General features: G+C 39.7%; 1 protein-coding gene across 2 annotated transcripts in view; it reads right to left on the reverse strand.

The window, feature by feature from the left end:
- Window positions 1–12,353, reverse strand: part of atrnl1b (attractin-like 1b) — a 110,322-nt gene that overhangs the window by 82,702 nt on the left and 15,267 nt on the right. For both annotated transcript variants that reach the window (XM_007259180.4, XM_015608360.3), the window contains exons 5-16: window positions 11,648–11,856; window positions 9,979–10,153; window positions 9,412–9,499; window positions 8,248–8,503; window positions 7,470–7,653; window positions 6,376–6,530; window positions 6,174–6,258; window positions 4,945–5,156; window positions 4,039–4,157; window positions 3,658–3,790; window positions 2,338–2,525; window positions 1,781–1,994 (exon numbers count right to left, since the gene is read on the reverse strand). In XM_007259180.4, coding sequence (XP_007259242.3) covers window positions 1,781–1,994; window positions 2,338–2,525; window positions 3,658–3,790; window positions 4,039–4,157; window positions 4,945–5,156; window positions 6,174–6,258; window positions 6,376–6,530; window positions 7,470–7,653; window positions 8,248–8,503; window positions 9,412–9,499; window positions 9,979–10,153; window positions 11,648–11,856 — 2,018 coding nt within the window. The remainder of the gene's footprint in view (window positions 1–1,780; window positions 1,995–2,337; window positions 2,526–3,657; window positions 3,791–4,038; window positions 4,158–4,944; window positions 5,157–6,173; window positions 6,259–6,375; window positions 6,531–7,469; window positions 7,654–8,247; window positions 8,504–9,411; window positions 9,500–9,978; window positions 10,154–11,647; window positions 11,857–12,353) is intronic.

Raw genomic sequence — 12,353 nt, forward strand, 5'->3', positions numbered from 1 at the left:
GATAAGAAACGAGAGTAAAAATAGCTTAATCATATTAACAGACAGTGACCTGTCAAATGTTATAGCTAAATCTCTGGGCATCTCTTTTTCTTTCTCGTGTACCATGAAAACTAAACACTACACTGATCTGTGGGATATTTGTTTGGGTTCTCCTGTATTGAATGTGAATGTGATTTCTGAGTCTTCAGAGTCTTTTGTCTGTTCACTCAGACATTTCTAGGCAGATGGCGCCGGTCACAATCTTTACCACCCACTGCACTGTCCACTGTGGAAGGTAATGCATTCTATGACATGTATTTCCAGTACGTACGTGACCATATGCATCAAAGAATGTTAAATGCCTGCACAAACTTTGGAAATAAAATGTCACATCCACATCCAGGCCTCAATAATTTACCTCCAACTCCGATAATTCACATTCACACCTTGACATGAGCAGGCTGGCCAATGTATAACCTCAGCACAAAATAAGACCTCGCAGCTTATACAGCTTTAGCCTTTCCCAAGCCATCCACTAAGGTGAACATTCTTGTTCGTTACTTGATGATGTTGGTATAATTATAATCTAACTGCTAAGTGGACTAGCGTGTGTTGTTACTTAATAATTCATAATCATAACCGTATTCAGAACAGATGGCATTTAAGGTCTTGAAACATACTTTAGGCAATAACGTAAATGCAAATATCAACAGCAGGCTAACGCCTCATTGTACAAACTCACAGTTTTACATTACTGCGGCTGTTAAAACACGCAGTACTCTGGGCGGCAAAAGAGGATAAACCCTAGCCCTGTGGCAGTTGACAGGACAATTTGTCTGTTACTCGAGAGTCCCTTGTGGCAATGCTTAGAATGCAGCTCATATATGCCTTGTGTGTGAATCACAATTACACATTAAACCCAGTCTGCATTTACAACCTTCATTAGAGTATGTTTCCGCCCTTAACATCCAGTAGTTCTTCACATTTGACTGGTTGGGGGAAAAAGAAAAAAAACACTAAAAAATGTAAAGTGTTGGCGTCCTTTTTCTAAACTTTGTATGTTTTACTGTTTGCTAGAAATCTCATTTGCATCCTTCCCCAGAAGGAAAATCTGCATTATAATCTTTCGGAGTGCCAATCAAAGTGTGCACATGTACAGGTAATTAACTGGTGATGCTACATTTTTGTAGCCTATAATTCACTGCAATCAGCTTTATTATATATATTTTGTATCCAACTATAGATTAGAATGATTAGAAAGGCAATGGTTAAATGAAGCAAAGAAGGAAAATCAAATGGCACACGAAACAGAGCACACTAACAATAACCTACACCATACAAGCAAGCATTTATTCTACAGGGATAAATGTACTGGGACACATGTTAATTTATTATTTCTTCGGTTAGGATTTGATTGAGGTCAGAATGTTGGAAGATCACCACCCCCACCAATCCCTAACTGAATAATTAACTTACCATAATTCCAGAGAACTCAAATCCATTGCTCCACACACTGGGAATTAAGCATGGTGCCAATATGTTCCTGTTTATCTGATCAGCAGAACTTCTCTCAGTACCTCTCTCTACACTGACAAGACAAGCTGTCTGTTGCTGTACACATCTGTAGCAGCAACAAGCAATATAGCTGAATGCATTCATTTAGACAGTAGTGTATATTGCTGTAATTAAAGGAGGGAAAGTATCCACTACTTTAAGCTTTATTAGGTTCAGTGCAAAACTAAAAATATAAGCAAGGCCGGTTTAAGAAAAACAAGCTAATGTACGAAGGACAAACACTGACCGACTCCTTTCTCACAGATGAGTCCATCAGTATTGGCATTGCAAGGGTTGGCCCTGAGGCCGGAGACCTGCGCTTTCTCCAGGTAGGCGCAGAAACCTGAGTCATTGGGCTCCCCTGGCAGCCACTGCAGAGAGGTGTTTGTGAATGGAGAGTTGTCCTCCCATCCCCAGTAGGACACGTTAATCTTCCTCAGGCCCACCCAGGGGGACAGCTTCTGCAGAAACAAACAATTTTGAGGCTCAGGAGCAATCACGGGCAGAGCACTGGATGCTATATAAAAAAACATTATCCAGTCAGACATAGACTTAGGGCATCCAACATGTTCAAACTGATTTGCACATTTTTCTCGTTTTCTCCCTTGGACAGGCTAGAGAAATGTAGGCTAAAGATGTACTGTAAAGAGGACTATGGAGGTAGCAATTTAATTTTGGAAAGCTTGGTTACTCTGCTGGGCAATTTTGCACACAAAAAATGATTCAAGCTTGTTTCCATTGTCTAAATTGCACGACTGGGTAAATACTGTAAAAATGAGGGTCTGTATTTGCGCAGTCACTGACCTTCTCTTGCTGCTGGTATTTCTGTAGCTCCTCCAGTATAAAGTCCACCTGTTTGGCAGTAGACAGGGAGGCGATGATGCCACCCAGGTTCTTACAGTAATGTCTGGCATTGTCATAGCTGTCTCTGCTGGAGTTGATGCGCAGGCAGGCCTCCCCGACATGACTCCAGCCGTCTCCACACAACTTGGCTATAGAGGGAACAGATAAAGACACAGGTGAAGCCTTGAAGCATTTTTTTTACCCAGAATTCAATTTACTTTCATCTGAGCTGCACAGAAAGCTCTGAGCATTGCTTTCCACATAATTAAAATGTGAACATAAGGCACAATTAAGGGGCCAATAAAATGCATTTCACAAAGCTGTACAAGCTCAGGGAACAGATTAAACAACTGAATATGTTTAAATTCATAAGAGGGGAAAAAAGAAACCCAAGAGAAACAAGTCTAACTTTCCTCAATCTGATTGCCTCTTTAGTCAGAAGTTGGGCTCCCAAGAACCACTAAAGGGGTTTTACTGAGGAAATCAGAGAGCCAGAGAGCACACATAAGCAGCTCTGAACACAAAGCTAGTCCTCACTCACAGCCTACCAGCTCAACTATCCTACTGAAGCAGAAACACCATTCAAGCTGTTAGTCAGAGACCCAGTTTTCATAAAAAGAGCAAAACAAGCTCTCGACCCACTTCCCTGTGAGAGGAGCAAAAATGCATGCATGCAAGTGTGTGTTCATGTTTGTGGGTGAGAGAGAAAGAGAGAGAGAGAGAAAAAGAGAGAGAGCAGGAAATAGAGAAAGTGAGAGAGAGGGGGGCAAGGAACTGTTATGAGTCAATTCCAAATCGCAAACAGAACGCCACAAATTCCAATGAGCAAAAGTGAGGCATGATATCTAAATTATGAGTGAAATATTGGAGTCATTGATTGATAATATAAAATGAATTGTTTAATATGCGTACTGATTATCCCTGGTCTATGATGGGGCCTTCCCATTAGGTATTTGAACAAACAGAGTTTCACTATTCAGCACACTTCAATAAACTGAATCCACAAATGTATCAAGACAAAGTGAATATTTGTTTCAAAACATCAATTGTTGGGCCTCTAAACACCAGTTAAACAGACAAGCAATGGCCTACATAAGGTCTAAGATCCCTATGCCATGCCAACAACATCCACCAAATGTTAGGAAGCACAAATGCACCAGACAGTTCTAGGAGAGCATAGTGTGAAGTCATTTGTTCTGTTGAGCTTTGGATTTCACACAAAAAATAGGAAGGGGAAACCCTTTATAGAGTATAATCCATCTGGCAGCCTGGACACCTTACCAGGCAAGGCATGGCATTCATGCTGCTGGTGATCCCATTGGCAGTTGAGGTTTAAGGAGCAACTCTTGCAGTTTGCCAGCTTGCTGCATATCTGTTCATTTCTGATGGAGCACTTAGTGAAGTTTTTTACACTCTGAAAAAGGGAAAAAAAATAAATAAATCAGGACTCTTTAAACAGCATAATTCATAACTACCTGCCAATTAACAGCTATTTACATAGTGGATAACAATAGCTAACGACAAAAAGCTGAACTAATAAGCATGCAGTTTGTAGGGTAAATATTAAAGGATCATTAGCATCCAGGAACATATGGCCTGCGGGAACATATGACAAATCATAAGATAATGTGGGCCTTTGGCTCCCTCTACAGGACTACTTACAGCAGTGCAGTTGCTGAGGGCTGAGATGCATTTCTTGTCATCGCACCACTGACAGCCATTAGTATTAGCAGTACAACTAGTGCAGTCAGAAAAGCGGTGGCACCTCTCATCCACTGGAGCTGCAGGAGAAACAGAGGCGTGAGAGTAAGAAAAGATGGCAATACAAAGTGAAAGAACATGAGTTCATAAAATGTTTAATGTCACCCTGCCACTTCATAAGCATTAATCTTAATAGAGATACCCAGACATCCTCAAATAACTTCACAGAGGGAAGGCAAGTAAACTTCCACAGGCACAGCTCAATAGCTCTGAAGTTAAACAAGGTAAAACAGACACATTGAGCAACTGAAATGCCCTCCTTCCATCTACATTTACGTCCCATAAGCCGCCTTCAAGCTGCCAGCCTTACATAAGGCATCAAAGCAGCTCTCCCACCTCTCGCTTCCTCTCCAGTCAGCGCTTTATTCAATAATTAAGGGACTTTTCTACATGTCCTTGTTTTACTACAGAAAGAGGCTCCTTATTTCCCCTCTCCTGAATTTAAAGGTCTTCCTCCTCCTGGGAGCAGAGGCAGGGACTTTCATTACAGACCACAGGTTGGAATTTAAAAGTAAGCAATTAGCAGCATTTAGCACTGCACTACCACAGGGTAGAAAAGCAAATGTGAACCCAAGTGGTGCCTGAGTGCTTGTGCTTGGCCGAGTATAGTGTGAGGCATTGTCTGGCTGTCACTTGGCAGCCAGTACAAGATCAAACAAGAATGAGAATGACTCTCTCATTAAAACTGAGGCTAGGAAACACAGTTGCTCTGAACAGTAAAAAAAAAAGCAAAATGCAGGAGGCAGTGGCTGTAGTCAGTGGGTGTATATAATCCTGTATACTAGCAGAAATGGCAGCAGCACCTACCAGGTTTGGCAGGGCAGAAGGCAGCAGGTATGGTGTTGCTGGTAAAGCTAGGCTCCCAGGAGATGCAGCGTGTTTTCCTCCACACGCAGCGCACCCCTGGACCTGCAGCCTCACAGCGCTCCTGCCCCAGAAACGCCTCACAGCTGGGCGGCCTATAGATCAGTACGTCATTCAGTAGCACACTGGAGAAACCACCAAACACGTACATGGACCTGTGAGAGGAAGCAAAGAGAGGCTGATGATGTTTTCGATTATCACATGTTTTAGCATGTGATATGTAAATAAGAAAAATAATACATGCAAAGTGTTTGGTATCTATTCATTACGGAAAACATTTCCAAGAGTGTAGAAAACGTGCACATTTAAGTTTTTCTTTTTTTTTTTTTACATAAATGCAGAAAATTTCATTAAAAAAAAAATAAAAAAAAATGTTGGTCACTGTACTGGTTACGTTATGTAGGCTATGGTTAGGTAGAATTAGATTAAAGCTGCAAGAAAAAGCATCAACCCATCACTCAAAAAGTGCAATGCAGAATCCAGGTGGAAAAAAAAAATCAAGGATAGAAAAACAAAAGTGTCCACAGACGGTGGAAACCTTAACCTTTCCAAAAGCCTATTTGAAAAACACTGAACAACAATACCATTAATGGAAGGTCACTACAAAAGAAAGCTGCTGCAGTCTTAAAAAAAAAGAAAAAAATGGAAGCCTTGCCATCATCGAGGGAACAATTAATTCAAAGATGTATCACAATATTTTACAGGAGAATGCAAAAGTAGCAATCCATGACCTCAAGCTACAAGGTCGCAGAGTAATGCAAAATGACCCAAAGCACAAGAGCAAATCAACTAAAAAAAAGGGTTGAAAAAATAAATATTTTTGCAAAAGAGCCTTAAAATAACCCTATCGAGATGCAGTGATCTGAAGAGGTCTGTGATATAACTTTCTGGATGCTGTCTGTGCACAGCCCTTTTTAAGAGCTCACTTAGTTTGTCTAGCCTGTACTATAGATGTTTACTCAGTGTCATTTATTCAATTACATTGTGCTCCTCTATAATTGCAATTAAGTAATGATCAGCCCACATTTTCTTAATAATCATTTCATAAATGCAGGTACTTCCATGGGGTCCATTCATTTTACTTGCAATTGTACAAAACCAAAGAGAAAGGCAAAGAGGAATTCATGCTAGTATGTGTATGTGCCCCATAGCAATATCACTCTGTTACAAACCCATTACTGGTGACAGCAGTATGTCCAAAGCGATTAACATCTCTGTGCAGGTTTGGTCTGGGGAGAACCTTCCATTCGTCACATGCTGTGAAAAAATGGAAAAGAACAGCATGCCTTATAAAAACAACAAAACATCATAAAACCAATTAAACAAAGTGAGGAGGCAGTCAAAACCCACATTTGCAGCAAATCAATTACATACCAATGTCATAAGCCAGGAAGTCAGCAGAGAAGCACTTTGCTCCATTGCTAAGCGATGTATCATTATGAGTGTTTCCTCCAAAGATCAGCAGAGTGCCTCCCAGCAGCACAGCTGAGTGAAGGTACCGCGGATAACCACTCTCCTTTAGAATAGTCCTTAAAAAAAAAAAAAGATAAAAGTCAATTATCCTAAAAAATGATGTATATGCAGTCAATAATCTCAAAAGTAGGTAATCAAATATATTTTTGAATTCCATATCCTAAATTTAGGATTCCACATTTGGATTTAGCATTGGTGCAATGTGTTTACATCAGTTTGATTTTCAAACTGACACTTCTCTCACTGTGCTTCATTAGTCTTAATTTATCTCAAATCTTCAAACGTTTCTCTTCAAATTTTATCAGAAAATTTAACAAATTTTATTTTCAAAACAAATTACACATTCTCCTGTAATATTTTGATAATCAGACAGCACGTGTTATAAAATCCACTCTGAACAACAGATTTATATGCACAGAACTAAGCCAATTCCATTCCTATATGTTGCAAATTGCTTTTGTTTTAGTGTATCTGGATGTTTAACTGAAACACTGGGTGTTTAACTGTAACTGGATTAACTGGGTGTTTCAGCATTAAAGAGCGAAGCTATACATAGTGAAGCTCATGTATTTGGACAGTGATACAATCTTGGTATTTTGCATTACTAACATGTTAGTACACCACTAACATTCTTTGGACACATACAACTAATATAAAGAAGGTAGGAAATGATTAATGATTTAAAAACAGAGACACTTTAATAAATGTATGTACAACATGTTAAACTATACTTTAAGGTTCGGTATAGGTTCGATAAACTTCATGTAAAGCGTGTTTTTACATCTTGACTTGCACCTGAAGGTCAATATATTAACTACTGTACATCTTGAGTGCTTTATTTACGGTCTATGAAATGATGAACATGAAATTCACACTATCCAAATCCATATAGAACAAACTTAATGAACGAAACAGGAGTTGAAAGAAACAGGCTTAGATATTCTGTATAATATTGGGTGTATGCATAGTTTATACACGTTTATGCTTTTACTTACCATATGCGAGTGTGTACCTCGTAACGGTACAGGTCATCCACAAGGCTATACTTGTTAGCAGGCAGGGACTTGTAGCCACCGTGGACATACACACTCTTACTGCCACTGTCAAACACACTGCTGTGACCATAGCCCCCCTGAACTGTGGCTCCTTTTGTCTCTGGAACGAGCCATGTGTTTGTTCCTGTGGTACAGAATAAGAAACCATGACACATTATTACAGAACAGGACACAATGAGTGCATGTGTGCATGCAACACTTCTGAAACAACCAGAAATATCACTGTACATGGTGAACTAGCATAATATTGCCTCATACATTACACCCTTAAGGCACATTTGGATTTACAGGCTATTTTAGTGTTGCATCTAACTGCCAGTAATGTCTGGACGCATGTTAAATGGTAATGAACTCATTAAAGGCTTTCAAGCTCACTTAAGAATCATGTTTAACTTCACCTGAGAGCAAACTCTCACTGGAAGCATTCACAGGAACATGAAGCTACACTGCCATCTACTGGACCTGTAAGTGATACCTCACTGAACTCAGGACCATCGCAAAAATGATTTATGACAACCCCAAACAGTTGTTATAATAAATCAGCCTAATATCACACCTACAACCCAAAGCAGTTTATTGATTCCTGCCTCTGACTGGAGAACACACCATCACTCCACTCTAGCATAAAATTCTAAGTGGATATGGACCTCTGAGTAATGCTATGAATTATATGTACTAATTTTCCTGCTACTGAGCTCCCAATAAGTCTCATACTCACTGATGTTGTACTCCTGCACGTTGCTGATATAGCTGTAAATGGACGAATAGCCGAAGATGACAACCATCACCACATCGCCAGTGTCCAGCTCAGCTATGTGTGCTGAATGGCCCTCCACAGCATAGACCTGCCCATGAGCGGGAGTGCTGGGCGTTCTCAGAGACCACGACTTGCTTGGTATGTTGAACACCCACAATTCATCAGTGACATTACCAGAGCCCATTTCAAGCTTTCCCCCAAACATGTAGAGATCATCCTGCAGAGAGAACAGAAGTGAAACAAGAAGGGTAAAGAAAGACAAAGAAGAAAAAAGGGCATTTATGTGTTTTTTAAATCTGGAAAGTATCTGGATATACTCTGAATAAGTTTTGTTTACACTTAAAAAAAACTGACATGATGTATTTCCAATTTGCTGGCAGTAGCTGATCACAGAAAACACATTCTATTTAAACTTATATCAAATGTGGACAAGATCCATCTCTGACCACTCCAACCCAAATGTGTCTCTGGCTTTCATGCATACAAGTTAAATCAGACATGATCCAATTAATATTAATTCTAGGTGAAAACAGTAAAAATGCTGATTAAACCATTTCAATTTAAATAATGATTAGGGAAATAAGACAAGAGTGTTAAAAAGACAATGTGTGTAAGAATGACACAAAGTAGACAACAATTTTCGGAGTGTTTTTACTTTGCTATGCAATTACACTGCCAAAGCAGTAGTCTGGCGACGGGGTTTCTAAGCAACTATGCTGACTTTTTTGGTAAAGCAAAGCACAAACAATGTTGTCTGAAACTGAGAGGAATATATTGGAGCTGTAGCTGTTAATACATTTGATAAACTTTCAGCAACAAAAAATCAAAGACGGCCTGAGCAGCCATTGAACTGACAGACAGAAAAAAAAAGAAAATTGTCTGTTTGGACACTATACATAGACAAAGAAATGGAGATCTGATGACAATACTAAGCAGACAAAGAAATTATGAATCTGATGACATTACCAAGCAGAACATCCACAGATGTTATATTTTTAAGGAAGTGTGCATTACGCTAAAGCGTAGGGTACAGTGCAAAATATGGCGTAGGGCAAAAGACTGTGTAGACTATGGTGCAGAAATTGGCTGTTACTTCACCTTAAGACAGTTCATGAGTTTTGTTACCTGATTGAGTGTGAGGGAGTGACCATATCTCGACAGAGGCCCACTACTGCTGGCCACAGTGTTCCACGTGCCAGTATCCAGATTATAACTGCAGGAAACAAAAAAAAAAAAAAAGACATGCCATGCTGAATGTTTCAGTATGTGCTTACATAACTAAATGCCTTTAACAACAATGGACTGTTGATTACCCAAAGCAAATGATTACATATTACGTAATTACAAGTCTGCCCTTTGGTCACTTGGTACACAGACCTGTACTGGACAAGTTCCTACGCATTTGTACTCCTTTTCTGCATAACTGACAGAAATAGTGATTATAATTTGCTTGTCTAATAGCTCAAAGAAATAATGAAATGGTTTCAAATTACCAACAATTCCACTGTCAATATGTTGCTACTCAAACTCTTTTCAGTTTATTTTATTTTATTTTATTTATAAATCTAATCAAAAACCCTATTTTTTAACAGCACTTTTGGAGAAACAAATTAAAACTGGGGTTAAATTTTAGTGCACACCCTAGTGGACTCTTAGTCAACATGCAAATATGAAACGGTTCACCATACTCACTTTAGAATCATCTGGAAGTTGCTATAGTTAAACGTGTAGCCGCCCACAACCCACATAACCTTCTCCTGAACCACTGCCTTATGGGATGCCCTGCCTAGTGATGTCCCGAACGGCTTGACGGTAGGCATGACCCAGTATGACTCGGTAGAGGGCACTGTTAGAGAGCAATCCGGACCTACGAGACACAGAGGAACAGTGAGGAGACAAAGCAAAATGGGGGCGGGGCTAACCACCTGGCATCACAGGATGCAGCTTTTAGCCAATATTCAGTCATTGCAACGAAAGGATTAATGCCGTGTTTACACAGTCTGTTTTTTTCCATAACTCCTCCCACAGGATCATAGCAGGGCTAAGCTCTGATCCTCCTGGGAACAATTAACTAGGACTTCTCCACATAGTTATCATCACGAGACAGTGTGATGAGCCCACTGGGTAGAGGAGGATGCTGCTGCAGTGTTGCAGATGTTGAGAAGAACATGCATTGCTACTGGATCATCAGTAGGGGGAGACAGCACACATGAAAAGCTATTAACTATTCCATTGCTCTGTGGGGAGGCAGAACTGAATAGCATTGTCCACATTCTTACTGTACTAGACAATGCTTAAGCCATACCTGTCAAGTTTTAGATTTAAAAATAAGGGATATTTTCCTCTGTCCGCTTAAAGCCGTCCCACCAGCCCAACGAAGGTTCAGTATCCCTTACATTTTAAGACACGTTTACAAAAAATCTAAAATAACCACATGTGAACCACTTACACACTACAATTAGATTATCAGAATCTGAAATGTTGTGGACATTCCTACATATATCATTCTTTTAATACAGCCAAATTAAAAATCCTTTTCTAGATATAAAAGAAGTTAAGATTTCGTCTTTTTTGCCATAAATGCACTCTTTTATATTATATATTTTTTATTTATTTAATAGATTTAAAATTGAACAAAGGGTGCACAAATTCTGCAAAATGACTGTAGGTGACCTAAAAATAGTATTATGAGCTTTTACTAAAAGGACATGGACCAGATATATTCCATCAGTAAAAATTAGTCCTAAGTGGCCTACACAATTAATAATTTTTAATTAATACTTCTTTCTTTTGATCACTCAACCCCTGATCAGTTCAGTTAATTTCGGTCCTCTCCACATTTCTAGTTAAACTGAGTCACAAGCTGTAATCTTTTTATTTTAAAAGGTTTAATCTGTGTGTTTTATTTCGGAGACGAGTATTTTTAAGCAGCTATCAGAAAAATTTCATGACAGTTTACATGATTAGCTTACCCTTACCTTTCTTTAAAAAAAATCGCTGAAAATCCAGATATGTTTTAACATCAGCAGCTCCGACTCTAGCTGCCTGAACTCACAGCGACTAGGGGCTTCACCACACTGACTCTCCTTTGCAAGCTGATTGGCTGTTTCTCCTGAAAGGCGGGACTTTCTCCTTGAACCGGCTCCACGATTGGTTAAGAGACACAGCGCGGTCAGTGCCCTGTCTCCTCAATAATATATATTTTTTAATCTTAATATAATACGGGAAATTTACGGGAAAATACTAATACGGGAGGACGGCGGGAAAGAGGAGTAAAATACGGTAGTTTCCCGGCCAAAACGGGAGACTTGACAGGTATGGCTTAAGCAGAGGAGAAAAAACAGGGGAGAGACTGCAGTACCTTGCCAGCTGTCATTGCACACACACAGCTTTTCTCCAGTGAGGTCGCAGTAGCCATGGTCCGGACTGCCACAGTTGTTTCTGCAGTAAGGGATGTCGCAGGCCTCGCCCTTCCAGTATTTATCACACTCACAGTACACACGGCTCGCTATGGAGTTGGAAGTCGTGCACTTTCCATGGCCTGAGCAGTTATTTGGGCATGAGTTTATCCTTTAGGAAGAGAAAAGAGCATATTTAAGAAAAACTACTCATATGGATCTACAACATACAATGTCAACATACAATATATAATATACTTGCTCTTAACTACCATGCAGAGTGGCATTCAAGACTTTTTGCTCTTTGCATTGTTCTATTGTAGCATCATAAGTCCAAAATTCCTGTTTTATTTTATATTTTGTGGATTTTCCTCAGATAACTCCTCCATTGAGGCTACATATTAGTGCTGGGTGGTATACCGGTTCATCTGGTATACCGCACGAAAAATAAGAACCGGTTTGTATTATTTACATATCACCAAACCACTAGAGGCACTGCAGAGCAGTGAAGAAGCACAATATCAGAGCTAACAAGCTAACACACTGGAGTAATGGTAGCTCAGCTCTGTGAAGTCAAAAGCTCGTCTCGCTCCGTCCTGCCTGAAGAAACGTGAGAACAGAAATCCTGGAGTTTCTGCTGCTGCTTTTTACAATATAAGTAACTATAGA

The sequence above is a fragment of the Astyanax mexicanus genome, chromosome 15, assembly GCF_023375975.1.
Source record: "Astyanax mexicanus isolate ESR-SI-001 chromosome 15, AstMex3_surface, whole genome shotgun sequence".
Lineage (NCBI taxonomy): Eukaryota > Metazoa > Chordata > Actinopteri > Characiformes > Acestrorhamphidae > Astyanax > Astyanax mexicanus.